The 24,120-nt window shown below is 49.2% G+C and overlaps 3 protein-coding genes and 1 long non-coding RNA gene across 5 annotated transcripts; 1 reads left to right on the top strand and 3 right to left on the bottom strand.

Annotated features, from left to right (window-relative positions):
• Nucleotides 1-688: 688 nt before the first annotated feature.
• Nucleotides 689-1,571, bottom strand: LOC123807643 (alpha-defensin 1-like). Its single transcript, XM_045821675.1, has 2 exons — nt 1,314-1,571; nt 689-915 (listed from the first exon to the last, which is right to left on the bottom strand). The coding sequence occupies exons 1-2, from the start codon at nt 1,507-1,509 to the stop codon at nt 800-802; spliced, it is 312 nt and encodes a 103-aa protein (XP_045677631.1). The 5' UTR covers nt 1,510-1,571; the 3' UTR covers nt 689-799.
• Nucleotides 1,572-3,704: 2,133 nt separating this feature from the next.
• On the bottom strand, nt 3,705-4,595 carry LOC123807648 (defensin-5-like). Its single transcript, XM_045821685.1, has 2 exons — nt 4,345-4,595; nt 3,705-3,943 (listed from the first exon to the last, which is right to left on the bottom strand). The coding sequence occupies exons 1-2, from the start codon at nt 4,538-4,540 to the stop codon at nt 3,828-3,830; spliced, it is 312 nt and encodes a 103-aa protein (XP_045677641.1). The 5' UTR covers nt 4,541-4,595; the 3' UTR covers nt 3,705-3,827.
• Nucleotides 4,596-8,354: 3,759 nt separating this feature from the next.
• LOC123807636 (neutrophil defensin 6-like) lies at nt 8,355-9,240 on the bottom strand. The gene is made up of 2 exons (XM_045821647.1): nt 8,990-9,240; nt 8,355-8,595 (listed from the first exon to the last, which is right to left on the bottom strand). Exons 1-2 carry the CDS (start codon nt 9,180-9,182, stop codon nt 8,483-8,485), a joined length of 306 nt encoding a protein of 101 aa, XP_045677603.1. The 5' UTR covers nt 9,183-9,240; the 3' UTR covers nt 8,355-8,482.
• Nucleotides 9,241-13,049: 3,809 nt separating this feature from the next.
• Nucleotides 13,050-20,557, top strand: LOC123807619. 2 transcript variants are annotated; one of them, XR_006783676.1, is made up of 4 exons: nt 13,050-14,838; nt 19,233-19,316; nt 19,545-19,680; nt 20,038-20,557. It is a non-coding gene; the product is annotated as an uncharacterized LOC123807619 (long non-coding RNA). The 2 variants fall into 2 exon arrangements; XR_006783677.1 differs by lacking the exon at nt 19,545-19,680.
• Nucleotides 20,558-24,120: the final 3,563 nt, after the last annotated feature.

The following is a 24,120-nucleotide window of genomic DNA, read 5'->3' as shown; positions in this document are numbered from 1 at the left end:
GTACCCCGACTGGGAATCGAACCTGCAACACTTTGGTTCGATCCACTGAGCTACAACAGCCAGGGCTAGAACAATTTCTTTTTTAGTTGACATTGCAACTATCTTTTAAGGCCAAATGGGGACCCGATTTTCACTGGTCATTGTGCATGACCATCTATATAGAACAGCTTCTGGACTCCCCCTTTCTCTGGTCATTTTTGAGGCCACTGGCACTGGACAGAATATTCTGTTTTGGGGGTAGTTCTTACATTTTCCTTGTTGCTGACATACTGAAGCATTAGTTCCCATTATCTTGTTAATGCAACTAAGAGAAATATGTAGGTAACTCTAATGCCTGCTTGTCATGAGAAAATATCCATTTGTATCAATGCCCACACTTTATCTTCATATCAAAGAACAAATGACACAGGCCATCGGATCCCCCTTTCAGGGCATCAACAATTCATTTTGGGCGCTCCCCAGAAACCTGTCTCTTTTGAGTTTCACTATGAATGGATGTAACTTTGCAGGTTAAAATTGTCCTAATAAAGAGTGACGTTCATTTTTGCTGGCTTGCTGTTGCCGTGAGATGCTCCCATGTTGCATCCCTGAGACGCAAAAGCTGGTTGGTCACCCTCATGTAGACCATCAGGAAAGAATTCTCTGTACAAGTGAACCACGCAAATAACCCTTATGGAAAACCACCTTAAACAGTGTAATGCCTGAGGTTTATTTTGGAGCTAGGGAAAAGAAAAGGTACAGGTACAAGACTAAAGGTCTTCCGTGAACAATGCAGTGTTTTGGACCCCTTCCCAAGAGCTCATCGACAGCATCGTGTGTATCTCCGGTGACGGATTGAACACTTTCCAGAGGGACGTTCTGTAGGCTTGCAGAAGAGTCCCCGTTGGCATCTGCAGATTCTTAGTACGGGAAGGCCTGCAAAGGGAAGAGAAGGGTCAGGCTCAAGGTGGAAGGGGGACAGGGAGTAGAGGCTCAGTCCGCCTCTTGGAGATCTTCTAAGAGGAGAAGGGTCTACTCACTGTACATGGTACCTGCCTGGTTTGGGTGAATAGATTCAGTGTCTGTCATGAATCCCAAGACATCTTACTGGCTCTGTGTTGTGGACATGCAGGATAATGACTTTCTCTGATCCTAGGGTATCATGTACATTGTTGGATCCTCTGCCTTGCCCAACAAGTTCCTCCTGAGCATGGTTAACCTCCTCCTCACTCCAACTCATCACACAGTCCATTTTGAACCCAGAATCCATGTCCCCTCTGACAAGCCTCTCCAACGGCCCAGAGACTCTAATAGCATATGTGTGGGTATCTCACCTGCAGCCTCCCGAGTGATGCGTTCCTCTCCTGTAAAGGAGACGGCCACATCCTGGTCCTCATCCCCGGGCTGGTGCTGGTGCTCGACCTCAGGCTGGTCCTGGGTGGGAACCTGGTCAGTTGTCTCTTGCAGGGTCCCAGCCTGGGCCTGGAAGGCCAGGAGGAGAAGGGCAGCGAAGAGAACGAGGGTCCTCATGGCTGAGGGTCACTGGAGGTCTGGGTTTTGTGAGAGGAAAGAATGGAGTGGTGAGGAGGGCCCAGGCAGCCTGTACTTATAGGTGGGATGGGAGGAGTCTTGGAGACTCCTGGGCAGTGAGAGGGAGAGGCTGTGCCTTTGGGTGGCCTGGGGCCAAGGCGGCCGTCACCCTCAAAGCCCCTTTGATGCTCCTGCTCCTGCCCCTTCATCAGAGCACACGTGTGTGAGCTGAGTGTCCACACTTGACTCAAGTTGACAGTGGTGATAAGGGCCCTGGTGTGGTGTCTGTTTCCCATCTGCCTGGATGTTTACCTTGTGATGGTCAAAGAGATCAAGGAACCGTGCTCTTGGTGAGTGAGTCAGGGGATGAAGACCCTTTCTTCCTGCTGCTGGGCCCTTCTCGTCTGAGCCCAGACCTTCCCAATGGGGTTGGGGGTCCCTCTGCATGGTCAGGGGCCTCATTGCCCTGTAAGGGAGCTTTTCAGGTCTTGGGTGGTGGCTCCTGTGGGGGAGGGGACAGTGACTTGGGCTCAGGTGAGGTGGGACAGAGGGAAGGAGCTGGTCAGTGCAAAGTGAAGGACAGGCTTGTTTCAGGACGTCAGTGGGACGTGTGCACATTGTGTAACCCACTCAGCGGTCACTTGTGTCCCTTTTGGAGAAAGCAAAGACAACTACATCCCTGCAGCTCCCTTCTGAAAGTGTTCATTTTTTAAAACTGGAAATGATTTGTGCCCAAACCACAGAATTCTAAATGTAGAAGAGAGAGGAGTGGAGACACCAGTCTCCCCTCTGTCCCTGTCCCCCATCTTTTCTGCAGAAATCACCAGGTCACCGTGTCCTGTGTTTCCTCACTCACCTGGAGCTACTACAGTTGTCCCATTTCCCCACTCCCATACACCCTTTACTACCCTCCACCCGGCATCCCCCCTCCCACCAGCAATCCACCCCTTTAGTTCCAAAAAAATGATAAAAAATATGAACAGTAAAATGAAAACAACTCACAACTATCAGCAACCAAACCTAAAAAAGCAAGAACTAAACAAACTAAGCAAACAACTGGAACAGGAACAGGATCACAGAAATGGAGATCACATGGAGAGGTATTAGCAGGGAGGCGGAGAGGAGAGAATGGGGAAAAAGGGACAGGGAAGAAGAAGCATAAGTGGTAGGTACAAAATAGACAGGGATGTTAAGAATAGTATCGGAAAAGTAGAAGCCAAAGAACCTACACGTGTGACCCATGGACTTGATTGTGGTTTCAATGTGCCTTTCTCTGATGATTAGTGACATTGAGCATCTTTTCAAGTATCTGTTGACCCTCTATGTCCTCTTTGGAGAAGTGTCTTTTTAGGTCCTTTGCCCATTTTTCATTGGTTTGTTTTTTAATTGCTTGTGTTTTTTATATTGAGCTTTATAATTTCTTTCTATATTTTGAATATCAACCTCTTAGCAGATGTTATCAGGAAATATGTGTTCCCATTCAGTGGGTCATTCTTGTATTTTTTAGATGGTTCTTTTTCTGTGCAAGGCGTTTCTAGTTGGATATAGCCCCCTCAGTTATTCTTTTCTTTTGTTTCCCTTGACCAAGGAGATGCACCAGAAAAAATATTACTATGAGCAATGTCTGATATTTTACTGCCTATGTTTTCTTGTAGGAATGTCAGGTTTTGAGTCTAATATGTAAGTCTTTAATCCATTTTGAGTTTATTCTTGTGTTGGCATAAGAAGGTTGCCTAGTTTCATTTTCTTGCACATATCTGTCTAATTGCTTTAACACCATTTACTGAAAAGAGTAACTTGTTGATATAGCTAGGGAAAACATTCAAGTAACTGCAATTCTTACATAAAATGAGAAAATATACCAACGTACATATGCCCACCCATAACTTAGAATCAAAGAACATGTACCACGGTTCATTGGATCCACCTTCCCAAAATTCAATGAAACATTTTGGACTCTCCAAAGAAACTTCCTTCTTTTGAGTTCCACTATGAATGGGTTGAACTTTGGCCATTAAAATCATCTTAAGAATTCTGTTCCTCGTTGCTGGTTTGTTTTTGCCAGGAGATGCCCAGGTGCTGCATCCCTGAGATGCAAAGGCTGGTCACCTTAGTGTAGACCATTGAGGACAGAATTCTCTGTGCAAGAGAACCACGTGGTTAGTCTTATGGAATGAAAGAAAAAAGCCAAACAGTGAGTTTAATGCTTGAAGTTTATTATGGAGAGAGAGAGAAGAAAAGGCACAGGTAGAAAGACTAAATGCGTGTCCAGGTCTTCAGTGGGGTCTTGCTGTACTGTGGGTCTCAGTCCACAAAGCTCAGCGACAGCAGAATGTGTATCGACGGCCATAGATCGTACAGGTTCCAGAGGGACGGCTAGGGGGTACGCAGCCCCCACGGACACATGAGCAGTATATTGTTTTCTTCCGAAGGCCTACAGAGGGAAGAGGGAGGGCAGGGTCAGGCTCATGGGGGAAGGAAACAGGGAACAGAGGCTCAGCCAGCCTGATGGAGATCTTCTGAGAGGTGACATGTCTACTCACTGTGGACAGTACCTGCCTGGCCAGGGTGAAGGGATTCACAAGTCTGTCCTAAATCTCAGGAAATGTTACTGGCTGTGTGTGGTCATCCAGGATTGTGATTTTTCTGTGATCCTGGTCTATGTCCCACATGCTTCTATCCTGTGTCTTGTTCCTCAAGCTCCTCCTGAACTTGGGGTACTTATCTCCCCTCAGCTTCATCCATATACTTCATTCTGTGCCTCTGTCCCAATTCCACACCAACAAGGCCCTGTCATGTGCTGCCACCCCAGGTACATGTGGGCAGCTGTGTCACCTCCAAGCTGTCGAGCAAAGCGTTCATGTTCTGCGAAGGAGACGGCCACATCCTGGTCGTCATCCCCGGGCTGGTGCTGGTGCTCGACCTCAGGCTGCTCCTGGGTGGGAACCTGGTCAGCTGTCTCTTGCAGGGTCTCAGCCTGGGCCTGGAAGGCCAGGAGGAGAAGGGCAGCAAGGAGAGCGAGGGTCCTCATGGCTGAGGGTCCCTGGAGGTCCAGGTCCTGTGAGAGGAAAGAATGGAGTGGTGAGGAGGGCCCAGGCAGCCTGTACTTATAGGTGGGATGGGAGGAGTCTTGGAGACTCTCAGCCAGTGAGAGGGAGAGGCTGTGCCTTTGGGTGGCCTGGGGCCAAGGCTGCCGTCACCCTCAACGTCCCTTTGATGCTCCTGCTCCTGCCCCTTCATCAGAGCACACGTGTGTGAGCTGAGTGTCCACACTTGACTCAAGTTGATAGTGGTGATAAGGGCCCTGGTGTGGTGTCTGTTTCCCATCTGCCTGGGTGTTTACCTTGTGATGGTCAAAGAGGACAGGGAGCCGTGCTCTTGGAGGGTGTATCAGGGGATGAAGGCCCTTTCTTCCTGTTCCTGGGCCCTTATTTCCTAAGCCCCGACCCTGGGTCCAGGTGGTTCTAGGGAGTAAGGTGGTCCTCCTACATGTTCAGGGGCATCACTGCCCTTTGAGGGAGCTTTTCAGGTCCTGGGTGGTGGCTCCTAGGGGGGAGGGGACAGTGACTTGGGCTCAGGTGAGGTGGGACAGAGGGAAGGAGCTGGTCAGAGTAAAGTGAAGGACGGGCTTGTTTCAGGATGTTAGTGGGACGTGGGCACATTGTGTGCCCCACTCACCTGTCACTTGTGTCCTTGTGGAGAAACAACCAACACAATGAAGTTGTGGCTGCTCCTTTTTGGAATTCTTGGTCTTTAAACAAAATTCATTCACAAAGAACAACATTCAGCGTGTAGCCTAGAGAGGAGTGGAAATACCAGTGTCCCTCCTGCCCCTGCACCTCTTCCTCCCGCAGGAACCACCAGGTCCCCAGGTGCTGGGTTTCCTCACTCAGCTGGGGCCCAACTGGAACACTATCACTCCAGCACATTCAGAACAGCTTCACGGCTGCTACAGTGTTGTACATCTCAGTATTTTATATGCCATCATTTAACTTTTTCTTATTGTAAAGCATTATTAAATTTTTACAGTTTCTTTCTTTATGAATTTTTGCAGTTACAAGCATAGTGGCAATGTGTATCTTTTTACGTACAGCATCTTGCGTATTTGTGACTGTGTTTTAGATAAATTTCTAGATGTAGACATTTTGGTGATGAAGAAAACATCTCATACATTTAAAAGACATTAATTTATTGTCCCCTGTAGAGGTCATTCCCACATCACTCAGCAGAATACAGGAACCCGAGCATGTCCCATGGACAGTGGAAGGTGTTTCAAAGGCCCCGTGATTGCCCCCAACTTCCTTCATCCTTCCTTCCTGTCTGGGATGTGGGCAGCAGTGTGCTTTGTGAGCAATGCACTTGAGCTCTAACACTCTCTTGCAGGTGAGGGTGGCCAACAAACAGAGTTCTAATAAAATGTAAACCCTGGGAAGGGCCGCATTTTTAAATAATAAAATGATTTACTGTTAAATCATTTGTGCTATGCTATTATTATATATATTTCCTCTCCATTCGTACTTGGAGGTTTGGAACGGTTGGCAATGTGGCTCATTGTATTTTCACCATGAAGAGGGCAGTGACTTGATGTGGGTGGTGGAGCAGGAAGGTCCATGACTCATCCTGCCCTTGAGGTCACGAATGAGCCATGCCACCCAGCTCCCAGGATGCCCATGCTCCTGACTTTCTACAGCCACTGTGGTGGGGGTCCTTGGGTCATGGTGGTGCCTGGAAGCAGTCTGAGCCCTGGACTGTGAGGGTTGAGGTCTTTCCCATCCTGACAGGGAAGAACTGCAACACAGTGGAGTCCGGGCTCTGTTTCTCTCAAGTGTCAGGGGCAGTCGGTGCTCATCGCTGACGTGGACTGGTGTTATTCTCCCCGAGTGTCTTCTCTGTGTTAGCATCCCTTTGGGAAACTAAAGCATTGGCTGATTTTTTACTGTTGATTAGTAAGGTTTAATTTTAAACTCAGGAAATAAGCTTCTTGTCCGAGTAGCACAAATTATTTCCAGAAATTGTCACTTCTCTTTTGGTTCTTTTTCTTGTTTACCCAGATACTTTGGATTTTTATGCAGTGCCAAATTTGGGGGGGTAATTTCTGGGTTGTGTGTTCTTTCCCACTAAAATTTGGAAAGGGTAGTGCTCATGTATCCTGGTGGCACAGGGGAGAGTCTCAGGGAGGTTGATAGTAAAGCTTTAAATAAATCTATTTGACATCCTTTGTGTTTTCAGGGGAAAGTTCTCAAAATAGAAGTGGCCACAGGACAAAGATCAAATCCAAGGTGCCCTCAGTACAACATTGTTGCAGGGCAGAACCCAAGGTTGTGGGTGTGAGGATGTCTGTGGCCACTGTGAGGCCATGAAAGGGGCATGGAGGGATGCTTGCCCCCCGGAAATCAGGCTCCTGTGAGTCTCATTTGACTCATAGCACACTCCCTTCCATTCAGGTGTGAAAGGCCTGTTACTGGCATTATTAAAAGCACATCATGTCTTCCTAGAATTCTATTTAAGTCAGTACCCGTTTATTGTAACTAGTAGACTTGGTCTGTTTAGAGAAAAAGTTGAGACCAAAATATTTCACTGGACATAGGAGTAGTCTAGAGGGGACCATTTATTTCACTGGTCACTGGGCATGACCACCTATACTGAGAAGCTTCTGGAAACTTCTTTTGTCTGGTAGTTATTTGAGGCCACAGATACTGGTCAGTGTATTCTGTTTTTGGTGTACAAGGCATGTCTGGAAAAAGTTGAGCCATTGTCAATATAAGAAGAATGGTTTGCATGACATTGCTATAACCTGACAGCCAAGCAGAGTGGATTGGATTGTGCATTCATGAACAATGATTACTTCATTGTACTAGTCAGTGGGGGTGGTAGACACCGTTGAGTGAGCATGTGTAGTATGTGGCCATTGCATTTAAAATGACTGAGTGAGTAGAGCAATGAATCTGTATCCAATTTTGCATTAAGCTCGAATACTCCTCTGTGGAAACTATTTTCATGATTCAGAAGGCCACAGCTATGGGCCACTGGTGATTGGCACCTTCATTACAACAACACGCCCACTTATGTATCACTTACACAGTTTTTTGATGAAACACCAACTCACCCAGATGACCCACCACCTCTATAGCCCAAACTTGGTGCCCTGTGACTTCTGGCTTTTCCCAACACTAAAATCACCTTTGAAAGGGATGAGATTTCCGACTTTTGCTGAGATTCAGGAAAAGACAACAGGGTAGCTGATGGTGACTGGGAGAACTGTGTGAGGTCCCAAGGTGCCTACCTTGGAGGAGACTGAGGTATCATTGTCCTGTGTACAATGTTTCTTGTATCTTCTTCAATAAATGTCTCTATTTTTCATAGTACATGACTGGATACCTTCTGGACAGACCTTATAGTTCTTCCTTTTTTCTGTTGGTGGCACAGTGAAGCATCAGTTCACCCCATCTTGTTCATATAGCTAAGAGAAATATATATGTAATGGAAACCCCTGCTTATTATGAGAAACTATCAATACATATGGATGCCCACCCATGTCTTAAAATCAAGGAACAAGTACCACGGTCCATTGGGTCTTCCTTTCCTGGAACCCACAAAATATTTTGGACACGCCATAGAAACTTCCCTCTTTGTTTTATTATGAATGGGTCAAATTTTGTAGGTTAAAATTATATTAATCAATGATCATGTTCATTTTTTCCTATTTGTTTTTTTTTTCTGTGTGATGCTCGAATTGTGGGACACAAAGGCCGGTCCCCTTCGTGTAGACTGTTCAGGACAGAATTCTCTGTACAAGTGAACCACACAAAGAAGCCTTATGGAACGACAAAAAAAAATCCAAACAATAAGTTTAATGCTTGAAGTTTATTCTGGAGAGACGAAGAAGAAAAGGTACAGATAGAAAGACTAAATTAAACGCTTGTCCAGGTCTTCAGTGGAATCCCACAGTGCTCTGGGTCTTGGTCCACAAAGCTCATTTACAGCAAAGCTTGGAGAGACCCAGTTTTCCACAACTCCCCAGGTTACGCTCGAAGGTCTTGCAGGAGAGTCTGAATCGGCACTTACATACGGCAAATGGCGGTAATCCTGCAGAGGGAAGGGAAGGGTCAGGCCCAGGGGTGGAGGGGATGGGGAGGAGAGGCTCATCTGACTTCATGGAGATCTTCTGAGAGGCAAGGAGTCTACTCATTGTAGACAGTACCTGCCTGGTTCAGGTGGAAGGATTCAGCGTTTGTCGTAAGTCCCGAGACATCTTACTGGCTCTGTGTGCTCATGCAGGGTCACGCTTTTTCTCTGATTCTCGACTATCACATCCCTGGTCATTTCCTGACCCACACTCTACAATTCTCCTTTTTAACTCTGGTACCTGCTGCTCACCCCACCTCATGCACACACCCGTTTTTGAGCCCAGATTCCACTCAGCCTCTAACAAGCCCCTGCAATGGGTGTAGACCCCAATAGCATGTGGGCAGTGTCTCACCTAGTTGTCGAGTTAGGCGTCCCCCTTCTGGGAAGGAGATGGCCACCTCCCGGTCCTCATCCTCAAACAGGTCCTGGTCCTCGGCCCCAGGCTGGTCCTGAGCAGGAACCTGGTCAGCTTTCTCTGGCAGGGTCTCAGCCCGGGCCTGGAAGGCCAAGAGGAGAAGGGCAGCGAGGAGAGCGAGAGTCCTCATGGCTGAGGGTCCCTGGAGGTCTGAGTCAGGTGGGAGGAAAGAATGGAGTGGTGAGGAAGGCTCAGGCAGCCTGTATTTATGGACGAGCTGGAGGAAAGAAAGAAGGCGTGCACTCAGTGTGTGAACAGGTGGTGGCCGGTGGCCTGTCCCAGCTCCACCTGTTGTTGCCCAGAGTTTCTTTGATGTGCTGACCTGGCTGCTCTCTCCCACGTCTCACCTGTTTGCGTGGTGCTCATGCTGGTGTTCATAGGTGATGACGGAGGCCTATTCGGCACATGGCAGCTTTCCCTGTCTCTCGTCTGCCTGAGTGTTTACCTGTGAAGATACGTGTGCGGGCACCAGAGTGCCTCAAAGACATCAGACATGCCTGTGAACTTGTAAAACTGGGGCAGACAGGGCTGCCACCAGATGGGCATGACCCGTCGCCCGGCTCCAATTACTGGATGGTGTAATTGACACTTTGGAAGGAAATTGTTTGAATGCGGAGCTATTTTTTATAATTCACATTTTTTAGGGACAAATGGTCTGTTTTCATATGTTCACGAACTCAGAAAATTTGATCTGCACGAGTCCCTTCTGAAAAATATTTTTCAAACCCTCATGCCAACAAAATTTAAAAAATGGCCCAAATAAGAAGACATGAGATCAAAAAGACAGTTGGAAATCAAGTTAGTGAAACATTTGTATTCTTTTCATTCATGTTTTCATTAATGTTTGATAAGGCTATACATTTTAAGGTTGTTTTTAAGAAAAGGTTCCTGAACAAAGTTAAAAAAAAATACACGAGTTGCCATTTGGAATCAAAATTCCCAATAAATTCAACAAAACATGGGAAATGATCAAGAAAGAAAGTGGGATCATGGACAAATACTAACTCTTCCTATTACTAAGGAAACACTTGTTTAAGTACCTGTTTAATGGGTATGTTTCCCAGTGAGGGGCAGATACATAGAACACTAAACAAGACAGACACAGTAGAAGGAAGATGACGAGGAAGGGAATTTATTCTTCAACGAGAAAGACAAAGTCAGGAATTGTAACGAATAGGAGACGCCACCAAAATGTCAGGAAGGCCATTAGCTCGACTGGCTTCTTGTTCCCACTTTGTGCCTTCTCACTGGGGACAGAACTCCCCTTTCTGTCCCTCGTTTTCTTCATCTTCATTGTGTTGTTGTGAGGAAACAAGGTCAAGAACCATGTCATGTGCTTAGGGCGATGCCTGGCATGAGACAAAACCGCAGTCAATATTGTTGTGGTTATTTTATTATTTTCAGGATCATGACCACGACCCAAGCACTTGGAAGAGTGGTTGGGGCAACGTAAGTGCTGGAGGCGGGTTTGCAGCAATCCCCGTGGAACCGGCAAAGGAGCAGGCTGACCTGGGGCTGAATTTGCTGTGTGGGCGATGTCAGCTCTCGGGGTTTTATACCTTCTCTACCCGCCCCCGCTGCAGTCCCTCCCTGGGCTTTGCTCCTGGACTCCTGGTGCCGCTCCCCAGTTCTCATGTCTGGCGTCTTCTCTCGGCATCTCTAGAGGTGACGACTGCGGGGGGTTTGAGGAAAGGTTTTTTCTGGGTTTACCCTTTCCCCACGGATTCCGCTGTGGGCTTGGTCACCCGGAGTCCCCATTTATTGGAGAAAATTTGATCTTCAGCCTCTCTTCATCCTTGGTGGGCCTTGTTGGGCAAGGGGAGTGGCATATCCGGAAAGAGAAGCACACGGTTTAAAGGATCAGCAGCCAGGCCCTGACGAGACAGGCTCGGCTGGGCTTTGCCCGCGAACCCGAACAGGCCGGGGAGCCCGTTCCTGTGCTCCCGGCCCGGCCCCGCTCCGCTGGCTGCCCGCTCAGCCCGGGACACTAGGCATCCCTGGAGCCGAGCACCGTTTCGCTCGACTTCTCTCAGGGAGAACTGTTTCTGGAAATTTCTACTGACTGACATTATGGAAAACAATTGTAGTTTTATAACGTGTTTGTAAATGATAATTTAGAATAAAAGTCTTTTCTATTGCCTTTTTTTTTTTTACTCTAGCAAGTCATGTGTTGTCTAATGTCCTGACATCAATCTGCTGTCATTTATAGCACAACCCGGGGGAACATGTTCCTTGTCCTTCCCTCCAGTCTGATCTAGCCTCTGCTCTCTTGGGGCCAGGACAGACAAGACACAGACATCTGAAATACGGACTCTGCCAAGAGGGGCATGAATCCCCTGACCTAGGATTTAAGAGTTCAGCCTGGGAATGAACTTGGCCGTGCGGAGAAGTGTGGTGCAAGGGAATTAGCCTGAAGGGAAGACTGGATATCTTAGGATGTCAGCAGGTGTGGTTTTGGACAAGCGGTTCTGTATTACGTGTTGTTCCAGAGAACAGATGACGCGGAGGGTGCCTGGGTTATTGCTGCTAATAATGGCCCGGCAGATGGGCAGCGGGGAGAGCCATCCAGGTGGGCCTCTGTCGTCATGAAGAGCGGCATTTGAGTGAAGCGGCTGGATCTCAGAATCATCAAAGGCCTGAGCTGTCACACCCTAGCAACGCACACCCGGCATGCGCACACACGGCACACACACACACGGCACACACCTGCACCTCCCACCTGAGGGCACCCCCTTCTCCCAAAGCTCATTGACTCCAACTCTGCATTTCTCAGACTCTCGCCCACACAGGGCTGGGGTCTCCTCTGTCCCCACGGACACCCAGGCCCTTGCTGTCCATCAGGGGCTGACCCCCAGGAGGCCACCCCTCACAAGCGCCCAAGAGCCCCTGGCTGCCTTCGTCTCTAGGATACTCGGAGGAGGAGCCGACTGGCTCCCAGCCCTGCAGCAGCCTGGGGGCCGAGGGCTGGGATGGGGCTGTCCCTCTTCGGGGAATCCACACTATGTACTCCAGGAGAGGTGTCCCAGGTGTGCCACAGACTAGCCGTGGAATCATTAGGAAGTGGCTTTTTGCAGTCTCAGTTTTTTTCTGGAAACTGAAGGCGTTGGATTGGTCTCTCCAAGGACCCCTTGGGTGCTAGAGACTCTGGTTTCATGGCCCCTGCATGTGGACCTCAGCAGCTTCGGCTGCAGAGACGAAATGAGTCTATTAGACAAGCCTGGAGTGACGCTTAAGGTGAGTGTGTGCTCACACACATGCGTGTGTGCGTTCTGCATACATGGGTGCAGGTGTATGGATGTTTTTCTGTGGTGTATTGTGTGTAAGTGTCTGTGTGTGCATGCAGGGGGGCCTTGGACACTGCAAATGGTAGACAAGGTGAGAGAAGGAGCCAGACGCTGAATGGCCGGACGTGGCTGGTTAAGATTTCTTGGCTCTGCTCTGAGAGGACCTGGGAGGAGACACTTTCCTCCTCTGGGTGACTTCAAGCTGCTGATGCTGTGTCCCACCACCTTTCCTCCCAAGTCTGGCTTGGTGCCTGACATGCCCGAACTCTCCCCTCCTTTCCCTGGGCCTTCAGGTGAGCTCTACCTGCTCCTGCAGCCCAGGCTTCAGGTTCCGGGTGACCCAGCATCACTCAGGGACCCTGCCTTCCGTGGAGCCCACTGGGAGACTCGGGGCAAGGTTCAGCCGGAAGGCCTGGAACAAGCATTTCCCTCCGTGTACCTTGTGCCTTGTCTTCCATCTCCAAGATCACGCTTCCACCATAAACTCCATGTGTCTGGGCATGTCCCTTCTCCTTTATTTTCTCTTTTTTGCCTTACTTTTTGTATGACATGGCTAGCTTGCATTGTGGCCGTTTCCACGGAGTGGTTGGCACTCTATTTTCTGACTACCTCCTGGCTTCCTTCTGGCTAGCTGGGGGTAGTCCCAAGAAAGAGGGACTCTAGGACACCAATATCTTCTTAAAAAACACACGTTTATTTATTTACAGAGGAAAGAGAGGGAGAAAGAAAGGGAGAGAAACGCTGATGTGACAGGGAACCATGGATTGGTTGCCCCTTGCATGCACCTGACCAAGGACCACACCTGTGACCCAGACTCAAGCCAACAGCCTTTCGCTTTGTGGGACAATGCTCCAACCACTGGGCCACACCGGGCAGGGCCAGGACCCTGATGTTTTGTCTGAGTGATGAAGCTGAGAGCAACGGGAAGTGCCTTGCCAGATCTTTGACGTGGCCGTGAATGGAGCGTGGTGGCAATGCCCACGGAGAGCACCGTGGGGCACAGCGGTTGCCAAAGTGTCCCCTCCCTGGCCTCCCCTGCCATGCACGGCCCAGCACCCCGGCCCAGCCTCCACCATTGGTCCAATTGACGTTTTCAAGCACCTCCTTTTTCCAGCACGTCTCTTATTGGCTTAGCCCCTTTAACCTTGGCGTCGACCTGGTGGAGTAGGTTCCATCATGCACTTTAGAAACGAACATGGTACAGCAGGGGGTGGCTAAGTAACTCGTTGATGGCCACATGGCCATTAGAAGCAGCCTCGGGGGTGGGGCTCCGAGCTCCACAGGGCTGCAGGCAGCCTTGTTAGATGCAGCTTTTCTGTGGGCCTCTGTTTTCACGAAGGGGGGGGGCGCTTCAACCACCATCCTCTTTCCTAGAGGTCTGGTTAAAAATAAGAAGAAAAATTAGAAAATAGAAGATAAAAACGTGTAGTTAGGGAATAGTGGGCTATTTGCTTTTGTGAGCACAGTTTAATCTTATTTCTGAACAAGACGTGGGGTTTTCAGCCCGAGCCGCTGATGTCAAAGGCACTCTGATGGAGGACCCTCCGGGGTCTGTCCACAGCACTCCGCCCCTCCTCCCAGCAGAGGGACCCGCCTCCCTCTCCACCGCCCTCTGAACTCACTGCTGGCTCCGCGGGGAAAGGCCAGGCCTCGTTGTCACTCGGTGCTTTCTTTGTGTCTGTGCCCCGCACACATCTTGCTTCTTTTTGTTCCTAGACTGCTAGACTGCTTCCTTCTGCTGTACCTCCTCCTGCACAGGGATCTTACAGTTCTCGTTAGTTTACCGTCTCGGGCCCAGCAAGTTCCCACAGTTGCAGAGTTTCGGAGTTCCACACATTTCCCCCATTCTTCTCATCTTCTCCAGGTCTTCCAGTTCTCCTGGTCTCAGTCCCCCGCCCTGGGGACACGAAACGATGCGGACCTGGGTGCCGTCTAAGGTGGCACCTGATTCTCTGACATATTTTTTTTTTTTTAGTTTTCATTGTTGTTCAAGTACAGTTTTCTGCCTTTTACTCCCCTCCCGGCCCACCCCGACAGCCCTCCACACCTCCCTCCTGTTTCCTCCCCCCCCTTGTTATTGTCCATGTGTCCTTTATACTTGTTCCTGCAAACCCTTCCCCTTTCCCCTGAAATTCCCTCCCCTCTCCCTTCTGGTCACTGCTCTGACACATTCTTGGTGGGAGAGTCACTTCCCATGACCTTCCCTGGGGGGCAGGGCCGTGCTCCGCACTCTGACGTCTCAGTGGGCTCCTGCCCCTTCAGACCCCTGCTTACTAGCCGAGCCCATTTCCCAGTGCCAGTGGGGTGCCTGTCCTTGTCCTTGGGCGGCTGCCAGGAGCATGCCGCTCATCTGAATTGCCCACGCAGTGGTTTCTATGGTTCAGTAGCCGCGGTGTGAGCAGAGCACGGGCAGGCCGTCAGTGTCACTTCCAGGACCGAGGACCGAGAATGGAGCATTGGCCGAGTGAACGGCCTGCTGCCCACAGGACGGCAGGAGTGGAGGTGAGTACCAGGCAGCACGCAGACAGGGGCTGGTTTGGGGCTGGCCAGATGTCAAGGCCAGCTGCCTGGAGTCCCTGTCAGAAGCACCTCGAACCACAAACCTGGGAACTGAGGCGGGGACTTCAGGATGTCACCTGACCCCATCCTATCATTTTGCGGATGAGGGGTCTGAGGCCCAGACAGGTGACCTGACTTGTAAGTCAGGGGCAGAGCTAGAACCTAGGAACCCAAAATCAATGCACTCCTTACTTTTTTCTTTATAATGTCCTCGAGCTCCCTGACACTATTTCTGGGGCAGAGCCAAGGCTCAGGAGGCGAAGTCGCAGGGGAGCTGTGAGCCCAGGGCGCGACTCCCGCTGGAGTTCAGCTCCTGCTTGACCACCGGGTGGCCCTGCGGCCTCACCCACAGCATACAGTGCTCCTCGGAGTGGACCTGCCTCTCAGGACGTCCTGGGGGATGAACTGAAGTGACCGCGTAGGGCACTTGGCAGCACGCTGCGCACGTGGGGAGGGCTCGGAGCCCGACCCGGGCCCTCAGGTGCACTGGGGGTTGATGGTTGGGCGCTGCAGAGGGCCGGACGCCACGTGTCTGAGCACGTCAGAGGAAGGAGTTCACCTAAACTGACCTGAAGTAAGACACTGAGAGTCCCAGGGGATGCCCTGTGGGTTCTCCCTGGAAGCAGGACGGCGGCGCTGGGGTCAGATACGGACGATCGTGTCTGAGGGACTCAGAGCCCCATCCGCGAAGTGCAGCTCAGGGGCTCTTCGGTCGGTGTCTTCAGAATTCCAGGGTTCGTGGTTTTGCGGAAGGTGCCTCCTATTTTTAGGCTGAAGTTGTTCGTACCGAAGGGCTCAACGCCGAGGAGACAAGGCGTACGTACACACACCCAGTCTGGGGTTCTCCAGACCTTGTCACCTCGCGGGTGAGAGACGGGCTGGCAGGTGCCGGAGCACCCAAGCGGTCATGATGGCAAGGGGCCGATTCTGTTTTCCTAGTCGGAGGAAGGGGATCCATTCCGTGCACGTCATCTGTCTGTCAGGGACGGGGTTAGTGAGCTCTCCCTGGGCCAGAGAGCGGGCGTGGAGAGAGCAGCCTCTTCGGGAAGACGGGAGGTGGCGTGCCAACCCAGGGCCACCTGGCCACCTGCTCGCGGGGTGGCTGCCTTTCTGGTTGCGCCCTGACAGGGGAGCAGGCAGCAGGGTCTCTGTTGCCCCCAAAAGTGGGGAGAATTTTTACAAGAGTTTCACACACTCTCTCTTCCTGCTTCCCTTTCTCCCTTCATTCCTGTTTTCGTTCCTTAAAAGTATCATCCATCCTTACTCATAACCATCCTTATATTTGGCAATTTTTCTCACCTTCCCTGCACCTCTCAGAGCTCTTTCTCAGGGCTTCCGAACAGTAGTAGCCACAACTCCTTGACCTGAAGTGGGTTTTCTCCGGCTCTACCTTGCCAATCAAAAATCTTAACTGGAATTCTGTTGGGTCGATTTGGGGCCCTGAAAGTGTGGCCGACTCAGTGCCAGGGTCACAGAGGCACTGGGGTTTTGTATTGTCATTAAAATTCTCTCAAGTCGTTCACTGGACACAGACTCGCTGCTGGGCCCCAGAGACATCAGGGCTGAAGCTACAGCCTGTGCTTAATGCATGAGCTGAAAGCCTTCATCGCGTCCTGGAAGAAAAATCAAAGGTTTTTATGGAAGGAATCACATTAAGGAAAAACCACTGAAGCGTTTGTTTAAAAAGAAATTTGTCTTTTAAAACTGTTTTTGAAAAATCTTGTTTTTTTTTTTTTTTGATGGTAAGGAAGTCAATCTTTGACAGGAAGAGAGAGGACCAAGAGGAACCAGGAAGAAGAAAGTAGGGGACGTGGAGGGAAATAAGGGAGTTTTTGTGTTGTGGTAACAGAGTTCTGCAAAATGAGGGGCCTCTGCCATGGGCTTACCTCGTGACATGATTGCAACCTTTCTGGCTTGGCCGTAGTTTCTCCCTCTGTAAAGTGAGAAGGTTGGGTTATGTGATCTCCGAGCTCGCCAGTGGTTATCAGTCAGTGCGGTTTGATGAGAGAAGAGAATCATAGGCCTCTATGCCAGAAACAAGGAGGTTAAATAACAATGATTACAGGTTTAGGATTTTCATGTTAGAAAAACCGTTGAGAAGTCAGCACAAGAAATGTATACAAGAGTTTAACTCATGGGCGAGTGACATAGGTTATAGAAAACCTTTCTCTGTGCAATCAGTAGCCAGTCGTAACACAATGAAAGAGGAATGCGACTCAGATAGAAAGAAAATCACAAAATGTCTAGGAATAGGGTTACAAACCACACTCTGGATTTATATGATAAAGCTGCTTGAAGGACACAAAGCATGATGTTAAAAGGGAACAAAAATATGTGAAGTAAAATCTGAGTTTTAGAAAGGCTTAATCATCCACATGTCATTGTTTTTCTTAAGTAAAACCCGAGGTGTCTATGTATGCAGTGTTAGTTAACCAAGCAGCGCAATTATTATTAACTCAATGGAGTCGCTTCAAGTTCATTTGTGAGAGTGGGTCGTGAGCGAATGCTGGGAAAGGCCAGCGAGGGAGCTTTGCCCGGCCTGAGGGCTAGCAGCTGGGTGCGCTCAAACCCGGCTGTGCGGGCTCAGAGCACGCACACGACGAGAATGCATGCTATCACCTATGACCACCCGGGCCCTTCAGACCTGACAGGTTGGCTCTTTGCACACTGTGATGAGTGTGCAAAGTGCCCCATCTGTTCCCTTCAGACATTGTCCAGTTCTCAAAGCATCAGGATAAGCCCGATCACCTTCCGGTTCCTTCCAGTCATGCACGACTTTGTTTCTTTCTTGTGTAAGATAATTTTTTTTAAGAGAACAAAGACATGAACTCAGTCATGTGCCTGCTTTTAAAGACGGTAGGCTTAGAGAGTGAGGGCAATTCTGCGGACTCAGCAAACGCGCATTTCTGGGTGGGGAAACCGTTTCCAGGCAAGAAACCGTTTTCATGCCGCTGCTGGGAACTCAGAGCTGTCACTGCTTTTCAGAGAAGACGCCAGCCACCCCGGGACTGAAAGGACTGAGCACAAAACCGACCTCGAACACAGACATAATGAGGTAAACACAGACAAGACACATGTCTTTGAGGAAAACCAAGCATGAGCAGAGCAAAGCGTAATCACCACGAGTGACCGTGAATTTCGCCGTCCACTGGATGAGCAAGCACCAGGTGAAAAGCAAGCCATGCGCAGTGTCTGTGCTGACAATTTTAAAAATGCCCAGCCTCAGGAATCATTTCAAAAAGATATATTAAAGCAAACAGGAACTATTATTATTCCTTTATATGATTTTCAAACATTCAAACAGTTGACAGTAAGCAGCACTGATGAGAACGTGAACAGTCCAAAGGCGCTTTTCGCCCCGTCACTAAGATCATGAAGGGGCCCAGCGGTTTCTGCGGTGGGCAGTCGGGCGGTACCCACTCCAACTTGAACGTGCGTGGCTGTTGACATTTCACTTCTAGGAGTTTACGCGAAATTCCTAGATTGGTTATAGAAATGGTTATATGGTCAGGGTTATATAAATTTCTAAGCATATGTGAATAGCCATACAAATATACCAGGCAAGTATATTTGAACAGTTACTTAAAAATTCCCAAGATAATGTTTAGATGGGAGAAAACATGCAATAGAGCTGGCTATAAAGTATGATTCTATATTTTAAATTTAAAAGCAATATTTACATAAATTTATTGGTAAAGAAATAAAACTGCACTACTCTGAATTGTGGCTATAACGAAAGAGTCGGGGTTTTTTTAGCCTTCTGTCTCTTACATTTCTTCATTATTTGAAATTTTCCAATGCCTAAGTGTCCTCAGAAAAATAAGATTTAAATGTAAGTAAACGAGAAAATTCAAGTGCTGCAGGTAACTAGGTCAGTTTTTTCCAGTAATTTTTAACCACCGTGCACCTTTTCTCTCTTTAACATGGATTCTGTAGGAAGGTTATAACTAACCCACCGCTATCCTGAACTTCCTTGTAAGGAGCCCTGGAATTTCAGTCAGCTTGCCTCAAAACCTTTTCCTCGCCTGGGAGGGACCGTCCTGGCCTCCTTTTGGGACAGCTGACTCTGGGCCTCCCACTCACCTGCAGATGCCTCTGCTACACCTGACGCCACCTCGGTGTGCAGTGACCCCATCAGGGGCCGCAGGGCGAGGCCAGTGGGGGCGGTGGCCTGGGAGCAGGAGAGCACGGGCCTGTTAGGGCTCCTGCCTCCGGGACCGAAGGGCAGGGCCTCGGGCAGGGAGTCGTCCACCTCTATCCCCATCCCCGCGCAGTGACTCGGTCCTCCGACCGAGCACCTCCGGCTCCTCTGACTCTGTCCTCTGACTCTTCCCCAGGCCTCCCGAGCCTCCGCCGCGGCGTGATGAGACTCCTCCACATCTTCCTTACCGCCCTCCTCACCATCTGCCAGGCCCTGCCCGGTAAATACCAGCCGTGCTGCCTTTATCGCCGCCTCCTTGGGTTTCCTTCCCCCCGGTCAACCGTAGCTGAAAGGCACAGCAGGAGGGAGCTGCTCAGGGGTCCCCTCCACACCCCGGCTTCAGGCGCAGAGAGGTGAAGGTGCCTTTGAAAGCTGGTGGTGGTGTGTGTGTGTGTGTCGTTGCAAGTCTTGTGGTGCAGCGATCTTCCACTCTTCCCTTTCCTGCAAGTGAACTGGACGATTGGAGAACCAAGGCAGCTGAATCACCTGGTTAGTGTAACCCAGAGTGGAGACAAATGTCATGGAGACCCTGGCTAGACACCTCTTGCCACTCATGTCATGGGAGTGACCGAGAGTTTAGATGGGTGAGGCTTCCATCCCTTGAGACCGAGAGTTGGGGTGGGTCTTGTGTGGTGGCGAGGTGGGGCAATTGGGGAGAGAGGTGGGGCATTGGGGAGACACACTGGGCAATAGTCACTGATAGAGCACACCGCACCCTCCAGTGAATGCCCGGTGGTTCCCTTGGCAGGAAGGACAATTTGGCTAGAGGTTGTATCAGCAGCAATGACATCTTAGGGCAGGACGAGAGGGTGAAGTCTGAGGATCAAACCCACTTTGCTGTTGGTGTTTAGCTGGGAAAGATGGGGGCCCATCCCGATATTGAGGTCTCCAGCTGTCCTCATGGACATCCAGCTCAAACAAACATCGTTTCCTTTTTGCAGACAGCACTAGGGCACTCAGTTTTGAAAGACCCTGCTACCTTCGGGGTGGAGTCTGCCTGAAGCAAGGGACACCAAACTGTGAGCCCTACCGAGGATCCTGCCGAGCATTCACCATTTGCTGCCGGATAAAGAGGAGCTGATGAAGGCGCCCGGGGGAGGAAGCCCAGCTCAGGCACCTGCCACATGAAGGGGTAGTAGTGAGAGGGGAACAATGACAAGAATTAAATTTATGTTACGCGTTAACTTTTGCAAAGCACTTTCATGCACATAACACTGCACCCTTAGAACCACTCCGGTCTATCAAACCCACTTCACAGATGTAGAAACCAAAACTCAGCTAGATTCAGCCGCTCCCCCAAGATGACACAGTCATAGAAGAAGGAGCATAATCTAAAACTTTGTTCTGTTCCAGAATTCTCTGTCTGTGCAGACAGGGAGTTATGGTTCCCTTCACAGTCTCAGGCATCTGGACAGGAAGGAATTCACTACAGTGGGCGAGGCACCATGAAGACAGGGTGTGGTCCTGGATCCTGCCACCATTGTGGGTCAAGTACAAATGGGAGGAGCTATGGGGGCTGCACAGGGCTAAGGAGGGTGGTGTTGGGGACATGTAGGATGAAAGCACAGGTGTTCGGAGAGTATCCAGAAAGGAATTTCAATTGCAGGTCAGAAGGCTTATGCATGGGGCTGGAGTCCTAGAGGCCGTTGTGTGTCTTCCTCACTCACTTTTCCTGTCCAGGCATGCCACCCACTGAGTCTCCTCAGTAAGTGGTCTCTCTACGATGTCACTGTCCTTCCTTGCGGGGAGGAGCCAGCCTAGAGATCAGCGTTGCTTCCTGCGATTTACAATGCACGTCAGGGGAGGGGAGGGAGGCGGCAGAAAGTCGTCCAAGGTGCCCGGGAAGGTGGGAGACAAAGAGAAAAGGTAAGATATGCTTACATGCTTCCCAAACCTAAAGAAACCCACGGAAGAGAACAGAGCTTGGCTGGCTTTGTCGTGAGGGACAATGAGGGCTACCTGTGTGACTGGGTCCCCGTCACTGAGTAAGTAAAGGAACTATGGGCGCTCCCCCCTGGACACAGACACGAGTGTCTATTTCTCCACTGTCCCTCATCAGCACTGTCATCCTCCAGAGTCCGGGTCCAGGGACCCTCGCAGGGTTTTGCCTCTTCCTGGTGTCTGTGCTATGGGCCTGCAGGGGACCCTGTCCTTTGGTGGCACAGTCTACCCCCAAAGCCAGGCAAACTTAGGAACTGATGAGTAATTTAAACACAATTTATGTTCTCATTTGTATTTCTTCACCACGAAGAAAAAAACCATCTTTGCTTTCCCATATAATTCTCTCAGCATTCACAGATTTGCTGACACCTCTCTCCTCTAAAGTCTCTGGAAAACCCCAGCACCAGCCCCCCATGCCTCTAGGTCTTCCTCTTCCTCCCTTTTCTTCCTGATCCAAACATGGGGGCCTGGCTTGTGATGAGCAGAGCAAACCTCAGAGGGGAGGCAGGGGAGGGAAAGGGCCCTGGTGGTCAGGGGTGAAGACAGAGGAGAGGTGGGGACGCTGAGCATAAACGTGGCTTATGCTGTGGCCCCAGCTCTGAAGCTCTTTGTCACGGTGAATCAGTAGAGTGACACATCCCTCTGATTTGAATGCCTGTGTTGCTTGAGTCTGAGAAAATTAACCAATTATGTCAACTTTCATTCATTCATATTTTTCTCGATAAATTATGAATTGAGCTGTGAACCAAACAGAAAAAAATTCACTGCATGGTGCATATATTCTAATGGAGGAGAAAAACAATAGATAAGTAACATTTAATACACTAAATGCAAAACACATTAAGTGCAAAAAGCAATATGTGGGTGATGTATTATAGAATTGTATGCTTGAGGACTTCTGACCAAGTTGGAGGCATAGATAGACACACTGTGCCTCCTCACACAACCAAAAGAAGGACTGCAACAAATTTAAAAACAAAAAATAACCAGAACTGACAGAAAATTGAACTGTATGGAAGTCCCACAACCAAGGAGTTAAAGAAGAAACATTCACCCAGACCAGGAGGAGGGGTGGAGATGGGCAGCTGGGGTGGGGAGGACATGTGGCAAGGCAGCAGCTGGAGGACCAGGGTGGGCAAGCCAGTGGCTGGCAGAGCGGGCAGTCCCACATTTGCATGCAGATAAACCAAGAGGAACAACTGGGGAGTGAGACAGACCACACAACCCAGGGTTCCAGCACGGGGATATAAAGTCTCAAAGCCTCTGAGTGAAAAAACCTGTGGGGGTTGTGGCAGTGGGGGAAACTCCCAGCTTCATAGGAGAGTTCCTTGGAGAGACCCACAGGGTCCTAGAATGTACACAAAACCACCCAGGAATCAGTACCAGAAGGGCCCAATTTGATTGTGGATAGTGGAGGAAGTGACTGAAAGCCAGCTGAGAGCTGAGCAAGTGGCACTATTTCCTCTCTGTCCCCTCCCCCACAGACAGCACCACAAGCAGCAACATGGGTTACCCCACCCTGGTGAATACCTAAGGCTCCACCCCTTACTACATAACAGGTGCACTGAGACAAAAAATATGGCCCAAATGAAAAAACAGATTGAAGCTCCAGAAAAAATACAACTAAGCAATGAAGAGATAGCCAACCTATCAGATGCAGAGTTCAAGACACTGGTCATTATGATGTTCACATAAATGGTTGAGTATGGTTGCAAAATAGATGAAAAAATGAAGGCTATGCTAGCTGAAATAAAGAAAAATGTACAGGGAACCAACAGTGACGTGAGGGAAACTGGGACTTAAATCAACAGTTTCAACCCGAAGGAAGAAGTAAACATTCAACCAGAACAGAATGAAAAAACAAGGATCCAGAAAAATGATGAGAGGCTTAGGAACCTCCAGAACAACTTTACATATTCCAACATCCAAATCATAGGGGTGCCAGAAGGAGAAGAGGAAGAGCAAGAAATTGAAAACTTCTTTGAAAACATAATGAAGGAGAACTTCCCCAATCTGGCCAAGGAAATAGACTTCCAGGACGTCCAGGAAGCTCAGAGAGCCCCAAAGAAGTTGGAGCCAAGGAGGAACACACCAAGGCACATCATAATTACATTACCCAAGATTAAAGATAAGGAGAGAATCTTAAAAGCAGCAAAAGAAAAGGAGACAGTTACCTACAAAGGAGTTCCCATAAGACTATCAGCTGATTTCTCAAAAGAAACCTTACAGACAAGAAGGGGCTGGAAAGAAGAATTCAAAGTCGTGAAAGGTAAGGACCTACATCCAAGATTACTTTATCTAGCAAAGCTATCATTTAGAATGGAAGGACAGATAAACTGCTTCCCAGGCTAGGTAAAGCTAAAGGAGTTCATCACCATCAAGCCCTTATTATATGAAATGTTAAAGGGACTTATCTAAGAAAAAGAAGATAAAAAATATGAACAGTAAAATGACAACAAAATCACAACTATCAACAACCAAACCTAAAAATAAGAACAAATGAACTAAGCAAACAACTAGAAGAGGAATGGACTCACAGAAATGGAGATCACATGGAGGATTATCAGCAGGGGAGGAGGATGGGAGAATGGGGGAAAACATGTAGGGAATAAGTAGCATAAATGGCAGGTAGAAAATAGACAGGGGGAGATTAAGAATAGTATGGGAAAGGTAGAAGCCAAAGAACTTATATGTATGACCCATGGACATGAACTAAGGTGGGGGAATGATGGAGTTGGGGTGCAGGGCATAGGGGAATGAAGGGAGGAAAAATGGAGCAACTGTAATAGCATAATCAATAAGATATATTTAAAAAAGAATTGTACTCTTGAAACATATATAATCTTATTAACCAGTGTCACCCAACAAATTTAACAAAATTTAACGCATTTGCAGAGAAGGTACTGGGGGGGAGGGATGTGAAGCCTCGAGTGGGATGGGGTGGGGTGTCCAGGGAAGGCTTCCTGGGGCAGGCATGAGCCATCAGGTTGTTTTTCAGACTCCAGCTCTGACTGTGCGGGGTTCGTGCTTTGTTACTGGGAGCCTCCGGCTGCGCTCACCCTTGAGTGTCTGGGACTTATTGG

The sequence above is a fragment of the Phyllostomus hastatus genome, unplaced genomic scaffold (genome assembly GCF_019186645.2).
Source record: "Phyllostomus hastatus isolate PE091 unplaced genomic scaffold, TTU_PhHast_1.1 phas_scaffold_46, whole genome shotgun sequence".
In the NCBI taxonomy this organism is placed as follows: domain Eukaryota; kingdom Metazoa; phylum Chordata; class Mammalia; order Chiroptera; family Phyllostomidae; genus Phyllostomus; species Phyllostomus hastatus.
Note: the sequence above shows the minus strand (reverse complement) of the source record. Positions and strands in the feature narration are given on the sequence as shown.